Source organism: Erigeron canadensis, chromosome 2, assembly GCF_010389155.1.
Source record: "Erigeron canadensis isolate Cc75 chromosome 2, C_canadensis_v1, whole genome shotgun sequence".
Lineage (NCBI taxonomy): Eukaryota > Viridiplantae > Streptophyta > Magnoliopsida > Asterales > Asteraceae > Erigeron > Erigeron canadensis.
This window is the reverse complement of record NC_057762.1, coordinates 20,418,055-20,443,920: the sequence shown is the minus strand read 5'-3', so window position 1 is coordinate 20,443,920 and position 25,866 is coordinate 20,418,055. Positions and strand designations below refer to the sequence as shown.

The window sequence follows — 25,866 nt, the reverse complement described above, 5'->3', positions numbered from 1 at the left end:
TTGTTTGCAAAGAAAAAGAGAGAATGAAAGGGAGAAATAGGTGGTTTTGTGATTTTAGTGTTACATACACACGAAAATGGGCCATAAGTGCTAAGTCCAATACTCCAATAGTCCAATGTGATAAAAGTTTGTATGTTATTTTGATTTAGTCAAACATAAACATAGTTTTCACGTGATATTTTTCATTGACTAGCACGATAACCGTACGAGCAGCGAGGTAGTATGGTGGTGGTGGCCGGGAGCCCGGGACTATTGATGATACTATCATCAATAGTAAGTGTATGAAAATTGGAACTGTGACCCAGCCCGTGATGGTTCGGGTCGGGTCGGACGGGTTACGAGTTTCCTTCACTTTTTTTGGTTTTTTGTTTGACCCGGTCTGACCTGACCCGCGCAACCCGTGACCCGAAAATACAACAAAAACGTGACCCGTGACCCGACCCGTTAGCCCTTCGAGCGGGTCATTCTGGGCCGGTTCCGGGTCGGGTCATGGGTTTCAGTCCAAATGCTCATCCCTAGATGATAGTAGCGACGCGAATGATGTAGGTCATTATAAAGGTCATAGTGGAAATATATTAAAAGATTAAGGTTTATGGTTTAAATTAGTAAGATAAAAACTTAAAGTGTAAATTAATTCATTAAAATTAAATTGTGAAAGTTTATATAAGTGTTTCCAATATTGGGGGTTCATTAAGAACAATGGGATCAATTCCAAGATCTCATTTTTCTAAACATTTTTAAAATTATAAGATGATATAGTTTGTAATCAATGATATTTAATTAGCATGGTACTCGCATAATGTGGTGGGAACGAATGGTGATGGTGGTGGCAGCGGTGTCAAATGGTGTAGTTAATTAATGTAAAAGTGTTTGATTTGAAGAGGGTAATAGAGATATTTCATAATATAATGACTGACGGTGTAACTAAAATTAATGGTTGCTGGTGATTTAATTACCGGTAGTTTGGTCAATTCTTGTGTCTATTTTTTTAACTTTCAATATGATGGTATAATAATTTTTATATAGTAGTATAGATACTAGTTGTGGTAACTTTATTTTAATAACATAGAATAAAATAATAATGTGATATATGCATATCCATACTCCTTTATAAAAAAAAAAATAGTCTTTCTTTTAAATGTTGAAAGTTACACGTGACTAAATTATACTTATACCTTCCTTATTTCCTACACCAACACACACAGCCCCCACTTAGAAACGAAAAACACACACAGAAACACACACAAAACACATAGTATTGTTTTCTCTATAAAAAAAAAACACAACATATAATACTGTTGACGGTAACCATCATAACGTGGTGTGAATTGTATCTGCCACAACACGCAGGTACCATGATAGTATGTTTCAAAATAAAAGATTGTCACGATGAATTAAAAAGTTATATTAACAAATAATTATTATATATATTAAAATCAAAGCTTTGAAATTCGTGCAAACTACAGTGGAATTCAAGTTATTCTTTTTTGGCACTACAAATGCTTTTGTATTTTTTTTTCTTTGTTTTTTTGTTCACAATTTTTTTTAAAACATCTTTTTATTTTTAGTTTTTGGTTTAGATATTTTTTGTTTTTTCTTTTAAAGTTTATGCTATATTGTTTAACCATTTCTTTGCTATGATCTGATAACATTACAATAACCTCATTCATTTAATGTATTTTTTTCAATAAAAACATTTTTACACTGAAAATTTCATTTTAAGTTGTAGACACCAAACGAAACCTTTTCATTTTCACATTTTAACTTTCTATTTTTAAAATGACATGGGCCAATGTGATTTTTTTAACAATTTGTTTTATTTTCAACAAAATGAATACTACACGTCCCTTCAAATAATTGTGGTTTTTATAACCCAACCCCTTAGCATATATATTTGTAACACGTTATCTCATCGTTATCAAAATTTTGTTATTAATATTAATAATATTTCATTGTCATATTATTCCTATTTATCGTTAAATATTATGTTCGTAGCACATTATATTATTATTTTAAGAGTGTCGTTATTCATATCTAATATATTTAATTTTAGGCATATTTTTTTCTTTCCACTAATACAATAAATAGTTTTTTTTAATAAATTGATGACAAACGTAATGTTTCCCGGGCAACGCCCGGGTGACATATCTCGTTCGTTAACAAAATTTAGTGACAATTCCACATGAACAACATTATGACTATTTGTACTTTTACTCAAACCGCCTCAAACCAGTTGCCAAGCAAGGACATATGATTGAATATGTAACAATACTATCATGAATACACATCCAAGTTACAAGGCCATTTCATTTACTGTAAAAATCATTGACTTAAAAGAAAAACCAAATATAGTAAACAATGAGTTTTTTTTCCCAAACTAGTATAGTGGGAAAACTTATTTACCAAACTAGTATATTTTAAAAGTATTAATTAATCATTTAATATAAAAACTTTAAAAAGCATTTGCTATCACTTAGGTGCACCTGGACAACTCACACTCATTTTTTCATTCGATATACTACAATACAAATAATCAAAAATACCAAAAATGAACACAAGACAAACCATTCTCTAACATATAACATTAAAAAACCATAATACTCCGTATGAGTTTGTACAACAATGTAAAAAATCATACTATGAGTTTGTACAACACAACAATGTAAAAATAAAAGGGGGTTGTTTGGGGTACCCCCCCCCCCCATCTCAACCAATGAATAGGTGTAGGACCACATAATTTTAGCAATTTGGGACCATATAGTACAGTAGAAAGAGATGTCTTTACTATTTTTCTATCTTTCATCTATATTTACGTACATCTTTGCAAACACATACATTTGTAGACAGTGACATAAGCACACAAGAAACTAATAACCTGTCTTTCAAACCCAGCCATAGATCTTATTATATAGAACCCAAAAACAAAATCTTATTATTTATTCCATCTCCACCACCACCAATCTATAACCCACCAGCAAAATTTAGTAAAAAAAAAAAGGATCAACAAAAGAAAATAAAATATGGTTATATAAAATAATATTCTATTATATACTTCATACTAAACAACCTTTGATAACAAATCGGATCTTGAATTCAAGTTAGAACTGGAGGCGAGATATGGAAGTGGTAGAGTGTGTGGTGGCAACGAAAAGACCCAACACTTGCGTTGCAATGGGAAAACCGATAGTGGTGATGCAATGTGGGAGTGGTGACTAGATTTATTATTATTATTATTATTATTATTATTATTATTATTATTATTATTATTATTATTATTATTATTATTATTATTATTATTATTATTATTATTATTATTCATTTGTCATGTATTCTTATATTATAATTTAATAGAGAATAAATCAGAATAGAAATTTGTACAGAAAGATTGAAAATTAGAAAGAAAAAGAATTTGAAAATTGAGAATACAAAAAAAGGATGTTTTTTGAAAAGATCATGATAGTGTGATATTGTGGTTTCTTCAATGGTTTGAAAAGAAATGATAAAAGAAAAAAATTATTAATTTTTTTTGTTAATAATAAGTTGGAGTGTTGTCCCGTCTCATATGTCACAATTGTATGCAAAAATTTTGTTTGTTTAGGACCACTCTAATTTTTATACAAATGGAGGGGTGCATGAAGCTTTCCTCAAAATATGACATTGGTCCCTCATGTACTGCACTTGAGTTATAACCATCTATCAACAAAATATTCTTAACAAAATGTAGAATATCATACCATGTGTTGGCAGAAGTACATCTAAAAAACTGCAAAAATGATGACCATGGGTCAACCGAACTACATTTAAAACATAATGTATCAAATATCAAACCCAACTAAACAACAAATAAAATGTCAAAATTTCTCAAACCATTAAGCAGAAAAGATCAGTAGGGACAAAGTTAAAAAAAAAAATCCATGACAAATGAATACAAAAGGGGTCAAATATTAAAAACCTATAGAAAAAAAATTTAAAAATTTATGAAAAATTTAAAAATAGATGACAAAATCTGAATTTTGAGGGGGGCATTGACCTCCTTCTCCCCCCCCCCCCCCTCCCACCCCAATGTGGTACCGCGATTGCCACTAAGCATTCACTTTTTTAGGCTTAGATTTACATGTTGCTCGGTTGTGACCGGGTTTTCCACAAATTTCGCAAATGGTAGACTTTTTTCCTTCTTTGATCTCCATTCCATTTCGTAGTCATTCCATTTCGTAGCCTTGTTGATCAAGGGTGGCCCCTTTTATCTCGTTTTAGTTTGGAATTGGGAAGTAATGTTATATTTGGTGATTATGGCAAATATGCTTCACGAGGAATGGGAGAAAACTCGGATGACCATATTGCACAATAATTTATAATCGAGTAACACTCTATGAACATATTGCCAAGGGTTCACGAAAGGCTAGCACATGCACTCAAAACATGAGAACACGAATACTTATATATATATATATATATATATTCCATTCGCCACATGTACAGGTTTTTAGTTCTAGATTAACGACTTGGACATTTTTTCTCCTCTGAGTTATCACCTCAGATACTCATTTTTGTCGGTCGAATGATTTCAAAGCATGCGTACTAGCTTTTGAGATTAGAGCCGATTGTTTTGCTATAACATGAGGAGTATACATATCTCCATTGGGTTGATAGACCCAGAGGACGCCTCACATCAAAATAGTTAACCAATCTATAAAATGTAAGCTGAACACAAGCTGTGATTGGTAAGCACTATTAACATCGAAATTATTCACAACAGTAGCTTGAGATAATATATTGAAATCTTCACTTTGAGTCATGTGAAAGACCGCATTCCATTGATTCATTGTGCTAGTTGCCCATGAAAACAAAGATTACAACAAAGAAGGGCAAACATAAAGAAGGCAAACACAAGTTTAAAATAATAAACAAACAAAGGTCACTATCATATTAGTTTTTCTTAGGTTGTAATTAATGGAAAAAACAACACAAATCTTTGAATTGATATGTATCTCTGTGAGTAAGTAAAGATAGATAAGGGAATACTAGTTTTTATTATCACATGACAATCACCCAAAAGCAAAATAGGTTTAAATATACAAATCATTTAGAAGTAATTACCTGAGAGCACATAGATCGTGGAATAGAGGATAGTAGGTAAGGTGAGGCAGAGAAATTGGGGGTTAAAGAAGAGAATGGGGTTTTTAAGCCGTAATTAGGGATATCCTTATTGAATTTTTCAGTATAATAAATATAAAATTAAATTAAATTAAGGTTTAACTAAAATGGTAAATATTTTTAAAAGTATACTAGTTTGGTAAACAAAACAACTATCCTTATTTGGTGTTACACTTTTTAAATTAAACAAAACAACTATCTAGTAACAACACGTGTGTTTTAAGCATATATTTTACCAATATTCTCTAGTTATCAGCCAATATATTCCCTGCCATACTTGTTGAATCAGCCATAAGAATTTGATGATATCTTCAATCAAAATATCCTTCTTAACATCAAACTTTTGTTCAATTGTTTCTTTTAACTAATCGGTCCTAAAGAGAGAACATTGACATGCTTGACAAAGTCCAAAAACTTACTTTAAATTTTGAGAACACAAACCTTCTATTTTAGACAAGCTTTCTATTAGAATCTTACTACCCTAGAGCCATCCTAAAGCCACCCTTCTTGATTACCATTTTGACCCGTTTTTGGCATCCCTCATCACCTCTCCAAATCATCCCCAATGCCTTATAAATAGCTCTATGTATATCACTCTTCCTTACCGCATCTCCACTCTTACAACACTTTAAAACTCCTTCAAAATGTATTAGTTCTCAATGTTTTGGAGGAACAAAAACAGCCCTGTATTCATTACGAGTTCACCACCAAATGCCAATACTATGCCCACGAGTTCTGAGCGAGCAAAGGTTGTCTTTTGTTGTTGTTCATTATGGTTTTAGGTTTTACTCTTGAATTCAAAGTTAGCTCAGGAGGTTGTCTTTGTTGATCTTGGTTACGGGTGCTTTTCTAGAACACACAATTAACTCTTGTAAGGTGATGTTTGGTACATGCTACATGTATCTTGTTTGTTTGATACAAAGAATGGAAATGAGTAATCAAAAATTCATTCTCTTTCCACCTTTTTGATTCTACTAAAATCAAAGGAAAACAAAAGGGGGGCACGTCTTTTTTTCATTCAAAGGTAGAATAAGATAACTGGCAATAAAGAAAGGTTATAAATACAAACTATCATGTGCACTGCACATGTTCTTTCAATCTGAAATTTTATTTGAACCCTAGTACCCAATTTCTTTTTGAAGATTGCTTCTTTCTCTTCTCTTCTCATCAATCTTTACTTTTTCTTTCTTCGGGTTTTATAAAATTGATAAGTAGAGATTTAAGCTTGATTTGTGCAAAAATGGTGAATTTAGGGTAAGTGTGTGAAAAGGTGTTTGTATGTGTATGGAGGTTGAAGATGGAGATGGAGAGAGAATAATTAGAGTGAAAATGGAATGATTAGGATAAATGTGGGGTTGAGGCTTACAATTTTGAGTATGGAGAGGAGTATTTATACATTTGACTAACTTTCACTAATACTTTTTCCATTGTTAAAATAATTACATTTTAACACCATTTTAGATTTCTAACATTCTTCCCCTTGGTGTTGAAATGTAATTCATGCACGACATCATCTATAAATACAAATTTGTTGATGAAGGTCTTCGAAGCTTTCTCATTGTCTTCAAAACTTCCATCAATCTTGACCTTGAGCCTTGAATCTTTACACTTACCTTAAAGATGTATCTTTAAGTCTTGAACTTCTCAGAGTATAAGCATTGCGGAAACTTGAGCTTGGCTCTTTAGATTTGAACATGAAAGCCTCTTCTTGACAAACTTAACTTTGTCACACTACCCTTTAATTAATGAATCTCTCTCTTGAAGCATTTGGACAACCATCATTTTCATCACAAACTTCCCCTTGATCAAACAATCATATTTGCGTACCACCAACGCTTATGTATAGGGTGTACCTGTGGCGTACCCACCACGTTGGCGATAACTATCTTCAAACAATAATTTGGGGATCACTTTAGTCAACAATTTATCTTTCTTCCCCTCAACTGATGAATTCTTTTTTCTCCCCGTCAAATTTCAAGAAAGCATAAAGACTTGTTCGACTTCATTCTCCTCTTTCTTCCCCTCATGATGAATGTGTGGCTACATGTTCATCATGTCTCTTTGAAGTCGAAACTGGGGAATTAACCATTATGAAGTAGTAGTCCACTAAACAACATCTTTAGCCCGGGTTATACACTGACATGTGTATAAGCCATATTCATCGAATCACTTACGAACCACCTTCGGGACCCATTTGAGTGTAGGCCCAATGGTTTTCGTCTTGACATTCCAAAGGAAAGTGTCATCAAATCGACGAATAGAACCTGCACTCCACGGAGGATGAAAACTTGACGTTGAGGAAAAGTGAATTTTCCGTGGAAGCAGTGGAGAAGCAAAGTCATTCACTTTTAGCACGGGAGAAGGTGCAAGGTAAACAGCTTCGAAAGTGAATATTTGAATGACTCTGACTCAGTTGTCTTTGGTTTGTATATTTGTTGGCATTTCGGCTTCTTCAACTGAGATTTTGCTTGAGAGATGAACTTGGTATTGTCTTCAAATGATAAGAATGGAATGAGAGACTGTGTTCCATCAATAATAGGCTTCGAAGAATACTTTCTATCCTTGAATAAGGCATAGTTAGTAAATTGAGAAGCTTTACGTTCAGCAGGAGATGAAACTTTGATCTTTGAGCTCTTTGGGATGGACTCAGTGCAAACTTTCTTTAGAGCATCAAGTTCAGTTGGAAGTATTGGACTTGCATCATGATAAACTGAGCCATCATCACTTTGAGTGTCACAAGATGTTGATTGTGTTTGCAATTCCATCTCAAGTTTAGAGATTCTCTTTTGTAGAGATGTTTCATTTGATTGAAATTGCAAAAAGTTCTCTTCAAGAGTCTTGATTTTGTTGCAAACATCTTGTCTCTCCTTCTCAACTTTGTTCATCTCATCAATCTTCAACTTATAACTCTTAACAAGCTTTGAATGTTTTGTTGTTAAACTCACAAAATTGTTTAGATAACTAACACTGCAAGATTCAAGATCGGTATTCACATCTTGTAGGCTTCTATTCTCATCTTGTAGTTTGGTCATCTTAGCTTGAAGTTGAGCATTCTTCGTTTGAAAAGCAATTACTTCCTCTTGAAATTTGACATTTTCAGTTGCAATCGAATGAATCATTAACTTCATTACTTGACAAGGAGTTGTTTCAGATCGCAAAAGAGTAGTCGTACAACATGAGCACAGTCCATCTTTATGAAGTTTTACTTCAGATGAAGTAGGTGTCTTGGGTGAGGAAGTTAACCACAAATTGCAGACGAAATCATTTTTGACCGAATTTGAGATACTTGGACTTGACATTTTGTTGAGCAAAGGTGGAATGAAATGAAAGGTAATTGTGATTGAAATTGAAATGAAGAAAAAAAATGAAATTCGAAAATTTTGGAACTGGGACGATCTTGGGGAGATCGTTCTAGGAAATGTGATGAAAAATAGAAGTATAAAAGTTTGAAAGTGAAACGATCTTGGTGAGATCGTTTTGAAATTTAAGCTCAGAGGGTGAGACGATCTTGGTGAGATCGTCCTAGAAAATGTTTGAAAATTTGGCTAAGTATAAAGTGTTTGAGAAGTCAGACGATCTTGAGGAGATCGTCCTGGAATCTTGTGTGGAAAAATTTCTAAGTATGGATGAAAGAAAGGTAGGACGGTCTTGTGAAGATCTTCTTAGGAAAACTTGAGAGAAAAATTTTTCTAAGTATAGAAAATCTAAGAAATTTGGATAGAGTGACGGTATAATTTCAGAATTGTTGAGCAAAACCAATCTCAAAGAGATTAGTTACCCAAGGAAGTGTGTGATTCCCAATCACAGCAACTTCAAATGATCAAACCACCACACACAGTTCACACAGAACAAAGATGCTAGGAAGATCTTGTGGAGATCGTCTTAGAGTCAGTTTGTAAGAAGAACTTGTGGAGATCGTCTTAGAGTCAGTTTCTAAGAAGATCTTGTGGAGACCGTCTTAGAGTCAGTTTCTAAGAAGATCTTGTGGAGACCGTCTTAGAGTCAGTTTCTAAGAAGATCTTGTGGAGACCGTCTTAGAGTCAGTTTCTAAGAAGATCTTGTGGAGACCGTCTTAGAGTTAGTTTCTAAGAAGATCTTGTGGAGATCGTCTTAGAGTCAGTTTCTAAGACAATCTTGTGGAGATCGTCTTAAGGTGATTTCAGCAAGAACACCAGAAAAGACAAAATAGTCGAGAAAATCACTATTTTGTTTGTATCTCACTCAATTTTGAGAGTTAGAGCTCGATCCAAACACAGAAATTCTCAGAATTCAATCGCACACAACCCTGGCAACAAATTCATAGCTCAAATCAACTCAAACTTGAAAATCAAAATCTCATCAACTTTCCAAAAATTTCGGATTATGATCAAAACAATGAATTGGATTCTGAAACTTAACAGAATGATTATGGAGATGATTTAGAATGTATTTGTGAACAAAAACAGAAGAATTGAGTGAAAATTGATGGTGAAATGGTGAAGAACACGAATTTGAAATTTTTGAACACAAAATCCTTGATTTCTCCTTCAAATCTGAACGAAATTTCACAAATGATATACCGATGGAATCGTAATTGAATCGCGCATCTAACGGTATACAAATCTCGATCTGAAATCAACTGTAGCGAAATCCCACAGTTTGAGTTTTGAAACGAATGTCGAATGAAAAATTTTTAAAATTTGATGAAAAATTGCATGAAATCAAGCTATGGATCGTTCAGATTAACTCATTTTTCTCTGATACCAATTGATAAGTAGAGATTTAAGCTTGATTTGTGCAAAAATGGTGAATTTAGGGTTAGTGTGTGAAAAGGTGTTTGTATGTGTTTGGAGGTTGAATATGAAGATGGAGATGGAGAGAAAATAATTAGAGTGAAAATGGAATGATTAGGATAAATATGGCGTTGAGGCTTACAATTTTGGGTATGGAGAGGAGTATTTATACACTTGACTAACTTTCACTAATACTCCTTCCATTGTTAAAATAATTACATTTTAACACCATTTTAGATTTCTAACACAAACCATTTGTACATATTTATAAATGTAAATAACGTAATGGCATTTTCTTTTGTTGTTTGATTGAATCCATATATTCCTTCCTAATTGATTTTACTAAGATATTTGGATCACTAAAAGTCGATTCCATCTCTTTATATGAATTATTGATAAAGCATATATGTTAGAAACAATTATTATTATAATAACATCCATTTATTCATTTAATAATTATATACTCGTATTGTAATTGTTGGGTTTGTTTGTTGTTCTTAAAAGGAACATTGTAAAGCACATGGAGAAAAACTTTCTCATCCTCATCGCTTTATTATTTATGGTTTTGTGACTATGGAGTCAAGAAGCTAACTTGTAAATTGTGATTCAAAAAGAAGATCAAAGTTAATTTTGTAAAAAATAGTTAAATGAGCCAAAAGATGCTAACTTGGATGTAGCGAATGTACGTAACTTGATTATTTTATGTGTACCGCTAATGTTGATTTTTGTTCCTATATATACGCTTCATTACAGTTTCAAAATCATGAAGATGATGGTAGGATGGGTCATAATCATTGGATAAAAGTCTATGGTTCTACTAACATCTGAAAAATCCAGTTTGTCATAGATATTTTTATTCCACGGAATAATATAACAAAACAAAAGAAGTGATTATTCTTTTTTGTTTCTAATATTGATTCTCTAGTATACAAACAAATGAATCATTCCATTTTTTTCTGTTACATACTCTACTTTGATTCTATTCTTTATCATTTACACGTACCAAACACCCCCTAAGTACCCATGTATTCTACTTATGCCACTCCAATATTCGTCTACTTCTAAATGTGTCATTAAACTCGAACTCGTTTCTTTGTTCATCAGCAACCAGGGCCCGACCTAGAGTAGTCCAAGTACCTAAGTTTGAAAAAAAATTAGAGACGATGTGATAAAATGTTTTAGGACCTACGTAAATATTTGGTCAGGACCTACCTTATACTTTTTGAACATAAAACTTTGATATGGACTTAATTTAAACCCACTAAGTATGTAAGATGGCCTTTCAACCACTTACCTTTATAAACCCAAGTAATAAAAAAAATAAAAAGAAAGAAAGCCCATGTGATCTGATCAGTTACAGAACTAAACAAAACAACAAAAAGAAAAAAGTTTTCAAACTTTCATTTGTTTATTGTGTTAGGTCCAGTTTTGATGAAAACTAGAGCGTCTCCAGTTTCATCTTGAGACCAGAAGATTTGTCCTGAAATAATTGAAGTCCAGTGATCAGTGTACAGTTGATGCCACTGGAGCTTCACTCCAGTTGAAGATCTGACCAGATATTACAAACATTCAAGTTGAAGTGGAAAACAACAAGTGGAAGAGAAAGAATGACCATGGCAGCGAAGCCCAGTGGACGTTCTACCCAGATCAAGTCTGATCAGTGTAAAGTACTTACAAAGCTTTACACTAATTACGAAGAAGACCTTTTTGCTTTATGTACTATTATCTAGACAATAACATTTGTCTATGATTAAAGTACAAAAGTGCATAAAGCAGGTTGATAAGGTGACTTTATGTCTTACTTTATCAAGCATTTAAAAGGAATTCAAATGACTTACTTAAATGCTCTCAACCATATTTGTACGGCAAAGTTGGAATCCCAATACCAACTTTGCCTAATACCAACTTTGCCTATAAATAGAGGTATTTGCACAACAAGAAAATAACTTTGCATATTCTACTTTGCAATATTCTTGGTGAACTTGTGCAATATTCTCTCAATCGCAAAAAAGGAACATTTCACAACTTTAAGTGTTTCAATTGACAAGAGAATTTCTAAGTATAGATCAGTTGTATTTCATAGGTTGTAAGGATATTTATATTATTGTATTATCTTGGTTCTACAACAACCTTGTAATTTATTTAACTTCAATAAATAAATTACACTTGAAAATTACATATTGTCTCACCAATTTAGTTTACAAGTATTTACTTATTGCATTGTATTTTACTTATTTACTTTTGTCACCTTAATAAGTAAACTAACCAACAACCTGGTATATTGTTCACTGCAACTGGTCGTCTCCAGATTAGTGAACGTGTTGCAAAGTAATCTCACCATTGACATAGAGGTGTCTTCAGTGGTACCATCTCTTGAGTTGGGACTTACATAATGCAACTTGTTGCGCCTCCCCCTGACACATCCATGCCCATCAATGATCTTCAAATTGGAAGTTTCAAATTTGTACTTTGTTGAAAAGTTATTAATTTATTACTCATTATTTATTTATATTTCTATTGATATATGTATTTGTGTTTACATTATTATCATATTATGTATTATATTAGGGTTAATGGCATAATGTCGGATATGAATCTTAGTCATACTAGGATTCGAGGACAAGATTATGATGGAGCTAGTAACATGAGTGGTGCATTTAATGGTTTGAAAACCTTGATTATGAATGACACAAAATTCACATACTTTGTTCATTGTTTTGCTCACCAACTCCAGCTGGCATTATTATTGTTTGTTGCTAAGACTCACACAAAAGTTAATAGTTTCTTTCATGCGGTTTCAAATTTGTTAAACATCATCGGAGCTTCTTATAAGCGGCGAGACAAGTTGAGAGATAAGCAAGCAACAAAAGTTGTGGTATCATTGGCAGAAGGTATGATATAATCCTATTTAGTTTGTATCTCTCCTTATATCTTATAGGCTGATTAACATTTTATGTTTAATTTAGGAGAACTAGAAAGTGGTAAAGGTCAGAATCAAGAACTCGGTATCAAACGACCATGTGATACTCGATGGGGTTCCCATTATGCTACATTATTCAATATCACGATCATATACTCTTCGATTTGTGAGGTACTAGCAGACCCAGGGTTGAAAATATTGATCAAGATCACAAGCATGAAGCAAAACGCGTCCTTAGGTCACTTAAATTATTTGACTTTATCTTCTGTTTGCACTTGATGGTTGATATATTGGGGGTTACTGATCGTTTAAACAAATTGTTACAAAGGAAATACCAAGATATTATAAATGCGATGAATCAAGTGAGATTATCAAAGGAAAAAATGCAAGAACTTAGGAATGAAGGGTGAGAACCCCTTTTTGACAAGGTTACTTCATTTTGTGACAAACATGATGCTAAGATTCGAGATATGAGCGACCAGTATTATGATGGAATTAGTCGACGTAGAGGTTTACATGTTAGTCATTTTTTATTATTATTTCAAAGTTATTTTATTTAACCATTCAATCATAGAACTGTAACACCCGTCATTTTATAAACCTGGATTTCAAAAGCTTTGCTAAAAGGCGTTTAAAAAGTAGCGGAAAAGGATCACTTTAAAACTACTCCATCTGTAACCGGATGGTACCTTTATAAAATGGTGTTATTAACGTGCATCATCAAAACAATATAAATGAAATCCAAGTTATGGCACCAACATAAATGCCATCATTAATACATGTTCATAAATCATGAACGAAAGTAGCCAAGACATAAGACTAAAAGGGGAAGTCTAAGCATTCAACAAACTATGCTAGTCTTCTTTATTGCATCTACCCATCTCACCGAGCTAATCCTTTCCTAGCTCAAACTTGTTTATCCTGAAGGACACAACATTTTCATAAAAGCAAGTGTTAGCTAATAAAATTAGCTAAGTAAGATACACGCATTTTACAAAACGTCTTCATTTTACTTTCATAAAACTTCTTCGTATTTATATATCAAAACATGATCATATTACATATCATCCACAAACACCGTAAGATAATCCCATCTTTACTTGTTCCCACATCCCTTCATATTTCGTATTAGGGGTGTTCATCAAACCGTCAAACCGTCAAAACCGGACCAAACCGGGGTACTTGGATTGGTTTGGTCGGATTGAGTTGTTAAAGCCTGGTCTGACGTTTTAATTTTTGAAAAACCGGGTTCCTTGGTCCGGTTACGGTTTGAGCAAAACGTAAACCGTCAAAAACCGGACCAGACCAAAAGATATATATGTAAAAACATCGATAGCAGCATTCACACGAATAACATAAGCCTTTTTCTCTTCTATAGTTTGGTTAGAAAAAGAGTTTCTTTGGATCGTTTCTGGTTCATCAAATTTTGACATTTTTTAATAGCCGCCTTGTGTGGAACTCCAGCCTTATGTTCATTTAACCTCTCTTTCCTATTCCATGCTTTAAATCCAGATTTTGTAAACTAATCAGAACCACCTTTGTTTTTTATCTCAGATTTGAATAAATAACAACATAAGCATAATACAGCATCTCCTTTTATATTCTACTCTAACCAATATTTATGCTCATCAAGCCAAGAAGCAATAAACCTACGAGGTTTTCCACTAAAATCTCTAGTCGGAAAAGAATGTTTACGAGGAAAACAAGGCCCTTTTTTGTAAGTATGCTCTTCTAATATCATCTCATTGATTTACATGGTAAAGTCTATATAGGTCGTTCTCAGAACAGCGGGTAAATCATTGATTTCAACCCTCATATGTTTGCGTTGCTCATTATCTCCTGGTGTTGCTTCTTTTGTGCCTCCAGCGTGAGAAAAGTCATGTATCTTACCTCGTTGAAGAGCACATTAAGAGCACAATAAATGATAACGCAAGTTATCGAGCTTTGCAATTATTCCCGGCTTACCTATAATCATTAAACGACATAATGAGCTAATCAAATATCCACTTACTTATGGTAATAACTCAGGTCTAGATACCTATAAACATGACCCATGACAAAGCTTGATGCATCGGAGGTTCGATTAATGTTTTAGAGCTTACATAACTCGACGGAACTCGACATTCACTCACTAAATTAACCTTTCTGAAAACTTGAAATCATCATCATCTTTTAAAAGCATAAGCATTAGAAATTAGACTCTCTCACGATTCCGTGGATAGCTTATTCGTCAAAAACGGAGTTACGGTTCAAAAGTTATGGTCGTTTAAAAATGTTACAAAAATCAGTCCCTAACGGGAGTTACGCGCCTAACGAGAGTTATGAAAATTTGTAACGGGAGTTACAGTGGAGGTGTTATCGCAATTACCCAGCTAACGGGAGTTACACAACCGTAACGGGAGTTATGACGACCAGACGTGAAAAACAACTCCAAAACCTAACCAAACACATCCCAAATGACTTTAACACATCTCGAGGTCTTATGAACATCAAATACACTTAAAATAAGACCTTAATGACTCATTGAAAACACCAATTGATCCTTGAATCAATTGCATAAATGAATCCCTCTTTTTGATCATCAAAATGACCTTAAACCACAACGTTTGATTCAAAAACACGATTGAACACACATGGATTTAGTTAAACACCTGGGTTTCAATTATTTACATATAAACAACATTATTAAACATTAAAGTTTGCATCTTGACATAGTTAATCAACTCTATTAATGATTTTTCTCACGAAAACGCCGTTTTTAACCGAAAACATCAACTTCCAACAACCCTAGCCCTCATGGTCGAATCTACAGGGACAAAACCTACTTTAAAACTTAATCAACAATCAATTGATGATATCATACCTGTAGGGTTAATCAACGGATCGAAAACCAAGCAAAACCCTTCCGAAATGGACGATAACTTGAAGATTTAACCTGTTTTTGTGTAAAATACTTTTCTAGGGTTTTGATATGTTTCTCCAGCCTTTAGGTCGTCCAATAGGACATATATATACTGGGGAAACTTTAAAAACGTTACATCTAGGCCCTCGCACTTCGTTACAACTCGTTTCGGCCCTTTACGACTCGTTTAACGCCACCGGGAACACTTAACAACTCTTATATCTTACCGGGACACTAATTGACTTTATAAATCATTATCAACATTAATTTCATTACTTTAAATCACTTTAACACATATCTCACGTTAATCATTTAATTAACATAAGCACATATAAAGCACATAGTTTTCAATGGTCGCTAACGACAAGCTAACGGTCAACGTCAAAAAGTTTTGGGATGTTACAAGAACAGAATGTGTATAAACCAACCACTAATAAGTTGATTTTTTTTCACAGGTTAGCAACTTGCATCATTATCAAGATGATGTCTTTTATGCAGTTATAGATATGCAACTACAAAAGCTAAGTTATCCGTTTAATGAAGTGAATACAAGATTACTTCATTCTATGGCTTGTTTATGCCCAAGTGAATCTTTTAAAGCATTTAATCTGGAGAAACTAACGGAAATGGCCACATTTTATCCAAAAGAGTACCCAACAGTAAATGATCTTCAACTGCTTGAACTGGAACTTCAAGATTACATCAAGGATGTACGTGGTGATGAAAATTTCAACCATTTGAAATGAGAGTCTCTTGGCCACCGGATCTACGAGATTAAATAACTAACTATTGAGTGCAAAAACTCTCAAGAGCTAGCAAGCAACAATATAATAAACACGAACAATAATAACAATATATGAATGAGATAATCGGAGCCTTGTATTACTTCAATAATAACAATTACAAGTAAGATGCGAGCTCTCCTAACTAGTGAAACGTAAACAAAAGACTAGACAGAATCCCCTTAAACATAAGGTTTAATCTCCTATTTATACTAGTAATTTTGGCAAAGGTCTAGCTAGACCACCTAGGTCTACCGAGACCAACCTAGGTCTACATAGACCAACCTAGACCATTGGTCAATTTCTCCATTTGACTTGGTCGTTTTTGACTTATTACATACAAAACATATCGTTTTAATAATTACATATACAAATGACTCAAGATAATGTTCAATAATGATGTTGTCACCCGGAAACGCACCAACAGACTCCCCTTGACATCAGCATTTAGAAGTTTTCATCGATCTTTAAAGTCTTCGCTTGTAACGCATAAACAATAGTAACAAAAATGCTCAAATGGACACCCCTTGACTATTGCCATCAATTCTAACAATCATTAGTTAAAAAATCTATCAACAGATTTCCATTTAACCAATGATATCAGTCTTCTGTCGGTAAGACTTGATCTTCATGTGCTACGAATTAACCTTCAAACTACAAAACCTCTGTATCTTTATGACAACTAACAAATCCAATACAAAGATTGTAATTCTCCCCCCTCAACACTAACCTCCTTCAAATTAATCCCCAAGTAATATTATCATGCCAAATATCATTACTTCAAAGTAATCCATAAATCATTGCTTACAAGGAATCCAGATATCATCGATTCCCCGAGCAATAACAGATATCATGCAAGACAACATAGCTCAATCCATCTGATCTTCAAGCTTAACGAACATATGACAGAGAAGTTGAATCTCCAACAATCAGTATTGAATTTAATCAGCTCCCACAAAGATAAGAAATTCCGTAACCTGAATTTCACATATGCAACACTCACAAGACCCATGTCTTCAACCAATCGTGTCTAACTTTGTTTTGTAACTTCACAAATCCACCAATCACCTGACGTCTTTTGTATCAAATCTCCCCCTCAAGGTAAGCATCTCCAAAATACATATAGAACCACTTAATCTGCAACCCCTTCACTAGTTACCGGATTAATTATCTCTACGTCATTGGCATAAAATTAAGGTTTGATCATCAACTACTTGACTACAAATGGTTAATTTCATCCTAAAAGCTCTAAGACAAAATCCCAAACACATGCTCAACAAAGATAATCTACAGTTTAACCGACTTTCAGCCCTAGTCTTCAATCTTCATCTGATTCGTCTGAATCACCTAATCTATAATCAATCGCCTTTGATCCAAAAATTAGATCACACACGTGTCACACGGATTCAAAATCAGAAAGATACCATGATTGAACTCTGTCAAAACATCATGATCTTCATTATTTTAAGCATCCAGAATTTTGTATAGAAAACATAGAAGGTTTAAAATTTTTATCCCCCTTTTCTCATGTAATAACACAATTTTCATCACCGAATTCACATCAACAATGGTGATTGGTTAGTGTGTGTGTTCTTGGTGTTTGTGTGTGTGTTGAGAGAGAATTGGGATGAAGTGTGTGTGATTAAGGTGTAAAAGTATGAAAAAAATGTTATGTGTGTGTTATGAAAGGTTATGATTTCTAAGTTGATGAGGGCTATTTATAGGCTAATCTAAACAACTATGCTAATTATCACAATTAGCCCTTCAACCTTAGAAATCACAATCTCATGACTTAACAACAAGTAAGTCCTATAACTTAAATTACAATGTATCACTATTTTGGATTTCTAACATTCTCCCCCTTAGTGATATATTGTACGGAATGAAGTACGTGTTATTTTGTCTTGTAGGTATGAATTTGATGAGCCCGGTGGTGAAGACAATTGGTGTGTTGAAACAAGCCTTCAAAGCTTTCTTATCGTCTTTGGAAAACTTGATTCAGTCTTTGTCTTGGACTTCTTGATGTTAAATCATTTGTTGATTCTCAATGTTCTTTTTGAACAGAGAATGATAAGTGTGTGTGTGTATTAAATCTTCGAGAATTGTTGAATCAGGAATCAGAGTTGTCTTTTCAAATGCGGAAGGTATGAATTGGTTTTGGATTCTTCAATCTTTGATTCTTGAATTTTTGATGTCTTGGAATGAATCTTCAGAAATATGTACTCTCCCCCTTGATTTATGCATTGTAGCTTTTGGTAAAGTGTTGTTGTATGACTTTGAAGATCTTGTATAAATTGAATTGATGAAGACTCTTTTGAAGCTTTTCTTCTTTGTCTTGAATTTTCAATCTTTTGTCCTTTGAAGCTTTGATCTTTGTCACATCATCTTAAGCCCTTTTGAGAGTAAACATTTGAATGAGGTTTTGAAAAGTCTTTTATGAAGTAATCATGCTCCCCCTCAACTCATGAGTAATCACAGTCTCTTCGAATTTTTGAAAAGTCTCTTGTTACATCTTGAATGTATATCCTTTTCTTTCGAGATGAATAATCTTCAAGTTGAATTTGGAATCCTTGCAGTTTGGAATGAAATTGACAAACAAACTTTGAAGAGAACGATGAGTTGATGTCACAAATGAAATTTGAGATAAAAGAACTCCAAATAAACTTGAAAACTTCCAACAAGAAGCTGAATGATAGTATCTCGGAAAGCAAATCAAGAAAACTTGAAACAACCAATCACAAACTTTTCTCCTTGTCCTTATCAATCATTCTAATTTCTTCTCCTAATCAATAATCAATCATACTATTTTCTCCCCCTCATAATGACAAAGTTGGGAATCAATGTCATTATGCAAACATTGATTGATTCGAATGTTAAAAGAAATAATCATGACTAAAATCTAGACATTATGCACATGGAGAATTATCAACCATCAAAACATCAATCTAACCAAATAAACCAACCCAATTGTTCCTATGGGTGACTAAAATGTAAGATTGAAGTTGTTAGGATAAACATTTTAGCATGTGTTGGTGAAAGAAATGTATACCATTTATCGGATTTCCTATGTATCATTGAGAAATGCACAAAGCACAACTTTAACATAGTTCGGTCTTTTGGCTTTTCAACCTCAAGAATGCTTCAAAGAATGTAAACCATGGTCAGTGTCACCTAAGCGTTCGATAACCATGTTCTACTATCCTTAAAGTCTTTTTCTGAAAAATCCAAGGTCACAATAGACTTCTTGGTAATTCAATAATCACACAAAGGTAATTATGAAACCTACTTTCAAAGCTGGAAATGATGTTAGCAATGGTAGGATTTCCATTTGATCATCGTGAAATATCAATTAAGATATCACTACAAATGTTCCGGCTATATCACAAAGATAAGCATTTATATCACAAAGATATGACGCAAATGTGTCCTAAAGAATGAAAAATGATCAAATCAATGATCAATCAAGATAGCTCAAGACACGAAGTGATCAAATGAAGTCGGGGACTGGAGCAGAGTGTTACCCTTTTTCAATATCAACATCTTCCAAATGAAGAGTCAATAGAAATGAGAAAATCTCTGTGAGAAATAAAACAAGCATTTGTTAAGAAACACTTGAGTGGTTAGGTAAAGATGTGCATCGCTTCACTTGCTCCATGAAGGCTTCTTCAATATCGAGATATCAACAAATAACATCCGATAGAAATGTGTTTTACCCGGCGATTTGAGAATTTTAGAGAAGGGTATCAATTCTTTTAACCCTTTTCTCACAACATATCACCATAACCTCTCACTTTTTGACTTTACTCCTTCCATCCTAGTTGCAGGAAATCATCATCACTCAAAATACCCTCACTATCTAATGAAAGAAGTGAATACTCCGGGGTTAGAATTCATCGGCGATGATGAAGTCCATGGAGTAAATTTTGAGAAAACCTAGTCGCTCATGTGCAAACTAAACACCGAACTTCCTTTGGAGAAAATCTTTTGAAAATCATCAAATGTGAAAAAAATGATTTAAAAACACATTTAAAGTTTGACAGAGGTTTGAAATCACAAACTCCCCCTTAATCTATGCAAAGGTAGATCTTGAAAGTTTTCATAGAAAGGTGGAGCAAAAATGAATTTCACAAAAACCATAATGATTTGACTCAATCAATTGTGCAAGATGAGACAACTCAGGAGTACACAAAGGCGTTCAATCCTTTGCCTCTCATATCAACAATTGAGAGTTTTTGAAATGAAATTCCATTTGAAAATTTTGAATATGTTTGCAACAAAATCAAGATTCTTGAAGAGAATTGTTTGCAATTTCAATCAAATGAAAAACTGCCATTACACATACATATTCATATAAGACCACTTGGAAGTACACAAAGGTGTTCAATTCCGCGTTATCTTATATCAATCTATATGTATAACAACACATTTTATACCAACTTTGAAATATAAATAATTTCAATTAAGAACGGGTTATGCACAGAGTATGCATAAGCCATTTTGAAATAAATAGTTCAATGAAGAACGGGTTGCATACAGAATATATGCAAGCCATAAAAAACTTTTTGTTTCTTTTTGAAATTTTTTTTTTACTTTTGTATTTGATTTTATCTTTTCAATTTTTAATTTTTTGAAAAATGTATCAAGAATTCCTTCAATGGTAAAGTGATTCAAGGATCAAAATTCAACATACCAAGTTTAGACATTAGAAAGTTAAACCTCTTTTCATCCAGTGGTTTAGTGAACAAATCAGCGAGTTGGTAGTCAGTTCCCACGAAGTAGAGCTCAATGTCACCTTTCTCAATGTGATCTTTGAGAAAATGATATCTAACATCAATGTGCTTTGAACGAGAGTGGTTTACTGAGTTGACAGCAATTGCAATGGCACTTTGCGAATCACAATAGATAGGGACGCGATCATAATTCAGACCATAATCGGTAAGTTGTGTTTTCATCCATAACACTTGAGCACAACAACTAGCCGCAGCCACATATTCAGCTTCAGCAGTTGTTAGTGACACACAGTTTTGCTTCTTGGATGACCAACTTACAATCTTATCACCTAAGAATTGTAAAGTACCAGATGTGCTCTTGCGATCAAGCTTACAACCTGCATGATCTACATCTGAATAGGCAGTTAAATTGAATCCAGTATCCCTTGGATACCAGAGACCAAGATTGGGTGTACCCTTCAGATAACGAAAAATTCGTTTCACTGCTTGGTAATGTAAATCAGTCGGAGCAGCTTGATACCTAGCACACATACATGTTGCAAACATTATATCTGGGCGAGATACTGTAAGATACAACAATGAACCAATCATACTTCTATATCTCTTCTGGTCAAATGGTTTCCCATTTTTATCAGCATTAATGTTTGTACGAGCAGCCATTGGGGTTGAAATTGAAGAATATGAAGTCATATCAAACTTTTTCAACATATCTTTAATGTACTTACCTTGTGATATAAAAATACCAGTTGGTAATTGTTTGATTTGTAGACCCAAAAAGTAGTTCATTTCCCCAATCATGCTCATTTCAAAATGATTGACCATTAGAGATGAAAAGTTTCAGCAAAAACTTTGACTGGTTGACCCAAAAATAATGTTATCAACATATATTTAGACAAGTAAAACATGCTTACCTTGCTTACGAATAAACAAGGTAGGGTCAATAGTGCCTTTAGTAAAGCCTCCTTTAAGTAAGAAAGTAGTTAAGGAATCATACCATGCTCGGGGTGCTTGTTTCAAACCATAGAGAGCCTTGTTTAACCTGTAGACATGATTTGGTCTCTGAGAATCAACAAAACCTTCAGGTTGCACCACGTAAACCTCTTCTTTGAGCTCACCATTCAAGAACGCTGTCTTTACATCCATTTGAAACACTGTGAAATTTCTGAATGCAACATAAGCTAAGAATATGCGAATGGCCTCCATTCTTGCAACAGGAGCAAAAGTTTCGTCGAAGTCTACACCAGGTTGTTGGCAATAACCCTTCGCAACTAATAGAGCTTTGTTCCTTACTGCAACTCCATTTTCATCCTTCTTATTCTTGAAAATCCACTTGGTGCCAATTGGTTCTTCTTTCCTCGGATTTGGAACCAACCTCCATACCTTCAGCCTTTCAAACTGAGCTAGTTCATCTTGCATCGCCTTAACCCACTCTGGATCACTAAGAGCTTCAGAGACTGTTTTGGGTTCGATGTTACTCAGTGAAAGTGCAACAAGACACTCATTGACTGAAGTACGGGTAGTAACACCAGCTTGTGGATCTCCGATTATCTGCTCTGTAGGATGATCTCTGCGCATATGTGACCATTTGTTGTCATGAGGAAGAATATCTTGTTGATGAATATCAACATCATCATCATTAAAGCCTGAGTTCTGTTGAGAAATGGAATCATAACTCGGAAGAACTCTTTCCTCAAAATCTGGATGATCAAAATCCAGTGGCACATAAAAAGTTGGAGTATTTGATGGGTTTGTTGTCTGGGTAATCTGAGAAGGTTGTTCTTGATCATTCTTTTGAGAATAAATATCACTTGAAGATGATTCTTCTTGCTCTGAAGAATTTAAAGATGGTTCATGATTGTTGTCAGGAACTGGTTCATTTGTTTGAAAGTAATCATTGTTCGGAATTGGTTCATTGATGACTTGAGGTTCCTTTGCTTGAATCGGTTTTGAATTATAGAACTCTTCGAAAAGAATATCTTGTTCTTCACTTTTTGGAGTAGGATACTTCTTGAACTTGGAAGCTAAGGTAGACGTCCTTGAGGAAGCACTTGAAGTACTTGGATCACTAATTGTTGGTAGCAAACTTTCTTGTTCAAAAATCATGCCAGACATCTCATCAAACCAAACATTCATGGTTTCTTGAATTGTGTTTGTTCGGCGATTGAAGATGCGATAGGCAATCGATGTCTTTGAGTAACCAACAAAGTAACCTTCGTCACCTTTCTTTTCAAACTTTCTAACATTTTCCTGATCATTCAAGGTATAACAGACACACCCAAAAATATGTAAGTAATTGATGTTGGGTTTGCGTTTGTTAATAACCTCATAAGGAGTCTTCTCATGACGCTGATTGATAATGGACCGATTCTGAGTGTGACAGGCAGTGTCAACAGCTTCAGCCCACATGTTCGATGGTAACTTGGAATAAGCAAGCATTGTCCTTGCTGCTTCCACCAGTGTTCGGTTTCTCCTTTCAACGACACCATTTTGTTGTGGGGTGCGGGCAACAGAGAATTGGTGAGTAATGCCTTTTGATTTGCAAAATTCATCGAAGATGACATTTTTGAACTCAGTACCGTTATCCGAACGGATGTAATGGACTGGAAGTTGAAGATTTACTTGGGTGGAGGTGATGAAATCGATCAAAATTTGAGTAGTTTCATCTTTTGATGTAAGAAACTTTACCCAAGTATATCTTGAAAAATCATCAACGATAACCAGAATGTATCTCTTCCCGTTTTGACTTTGTACTTTCATAAGTCCACAAAGATCCATGTGAAGCAAATGAAGAGGTGCCAAAGTGTATGAAATTTTCTTTGGTTTATGAGAAGTTCTTTTGATCTTCCCAACTGCACAAGAAGGACAGACATGCTCACTTTCATACTTGTAGTCAGGCAAGCCTTCAACAAGCTGCTTGTTAACTAAAGCATTGATGGTTTGATAATTCAAGTGAGAAAGCCTTCTATGCCACAACCAAGAATTCTTCGAAGTAGCTTTTGAAACAAGACAGATGTTATCAGTTGGTTGGTTATCATCAAGATTAACCGTAAAAAGGTTATCACCACGATCTTCGCAGAGGATTGAACTCCATCTAGAGTTTGGACTTTGCAAAGGGACTGTCGAAAAAGAACTTGAAGATTGTTGTCACAGAATTGTCCAACACTGAACAGATTATGACTCAAACCTTCAACATAATGAACTTTCTTAATGACAATTCCATTTCTTTCAATATCTCCATAACCTAGAATATGAGCGAAGTTGTTGTTTCCGATACGAACAGTTCCCATGAACCTTTCAACAAAGTTCTTGAGCAATGATTTATTTTGATCTATCAATTTTTGATTTATTGAAATAGGCAGTGAAATCCAAGAGAGGATTTTGTTCAACTTTGTACAACTTTTCTTGATAGAAAAGTATATTCTTTTTAAGTTCCTCAACTTGCTTTTCAAGGTTTTCAATCTCAATGCCTTTTAGAAAACAATTGTGATTTAAATCAGAAACTTTTCTTTCAAGTTCAATTGTTTTTGGTGCAGCTTCTTGAAGCTTCTTATTCAGAATATCAATATCCATTTGTCTCGCATTCGCACGAAGCCACTCATTGGTCTTTTGAATTTCAAGATCTTGATTGGCTTTTTCAAGATCAAGAATGTTCTTTTCTAAATTATGACACTATCCTAATAACTTAAAATCTGGAGAGGCATTCATCTCACATTCTTTCACCAACATTTGCTCTTTATAATTTTGAAATTCTTGTTTCATAGCATCATATTCAAAAAGTAGTTTTGAATTTTCTTCAAGAAGTTTTGTGTACTCACTTTTAGAAAATAAAATGCTATTTTTCAATTTCTTGTTTTTGTTGGCTAGAGAAGTGAACTGATTTGTCAAGTTGGATAAGACAATTCTACAAGACTCTTTATCCTTAATTAATGAAAAAGTAGAGTCGAGATTTACCTCTTCATCAGGATATTCCTCGTCAATGCTTTCAACCTCCAATGCTTTGTCTTTGCTCAATCTTGCCATGAAACATACATTCGCAGACAGATCTTCATCTTCATCATCCGACAGCAAAAGCCACTTGTCGTCCTCAGCAATCAAGGCTTGACCGGCTTCCACTTGCTTTGCCAGTAGCATCTTCTACTTGTAGTAATCATAGTTTTTCTTGCGAGGCAGCTTGCAACCCACAGCAAAATGACCAGGAACACCGCAATTGTAACACTTTTTTTCAAATGCTTTTCCTTTCTCCACCATTTGTTTCTCACTTCCTTCCTTCTTACCTTCCTTTTTATCCATATTCTTTGATCCACTTGATTCTCCTTGTTCAAAATTCTTGTGATGATATTGCTCTTTCTTTGGAAATGCACTTGTTGATGAAGTACGGAGATTGTTATTAGTTGACCTCGCTTTGTAGTACTTTCTTTTGAAATGCTTAGTCACAGCGGCAAGAGCTTGGTAAAATTCATCATGAACACCATCTCTTGGAGGCAAAAAATCATCTCCCTCCTCATCAGACGACGAAACAACAGTCATTTGTTTCTTGAGTGCCTCAGAAATCTTTCTTTCAACAATTAATGCCAAAGGATCAGCAGATACAACTTCTGGCAGTTTG

The 25,866-nt window shown here is 34.1% G+C and overlaps 1 protein-coding gene across 1 annotated transcript; it reads left to right on the top strand.

Annotated features, from left to right (window-relative positions):
* The first annotated feature begins 12,507 nt into the window (after window positions 1-12,507).
* Window positions 12,508-16,494, top strand: LOC122587841. The gene is made up of 3 exons (XM_043760006.1): window positions 12,508-12,817; window positions 12,893-13,017; window positions 16,204-16,494. The coding sequence occupies exons 1-3, from the start codon at window positions 12,508-12,510 to the stop codon at window positions 16,492-16,494; spliced, it is 726 nt and encodes a 241-aa protein (XP_043615941.1).
* The last annotated feature ends 9,372 nt before the right edge of the window (window positions 16,495-25,866 follow it).

What these genes read in the sequence shown, in the direction of transcription:
- LOC122587841 (XM_043760006.1), top strand. Translation starts at nt 12,508, where the DNA reads ATGTCGGATATGAATCTTAGTCATACTAGGATTCGAGGACAAGATTAT. An exon ending in TGTGGTATCATTGGCAGAAG is followed by an intron (nt 12,818 to 12,892) that starts GTATGATATAAT and finishes TGTTTAATTTAG; the next exon opens with GAGAACTAGAAAGTGGTAAA. An exon ending in TATACTCTTCGATTTGTGAG is followed by an intron (nt 13,018 to 16,203) that starts GTACTAGCAGAC and finishes TTTTTTTCACAG; the next exon opens with GTTAGCAACTTGCATCATTA.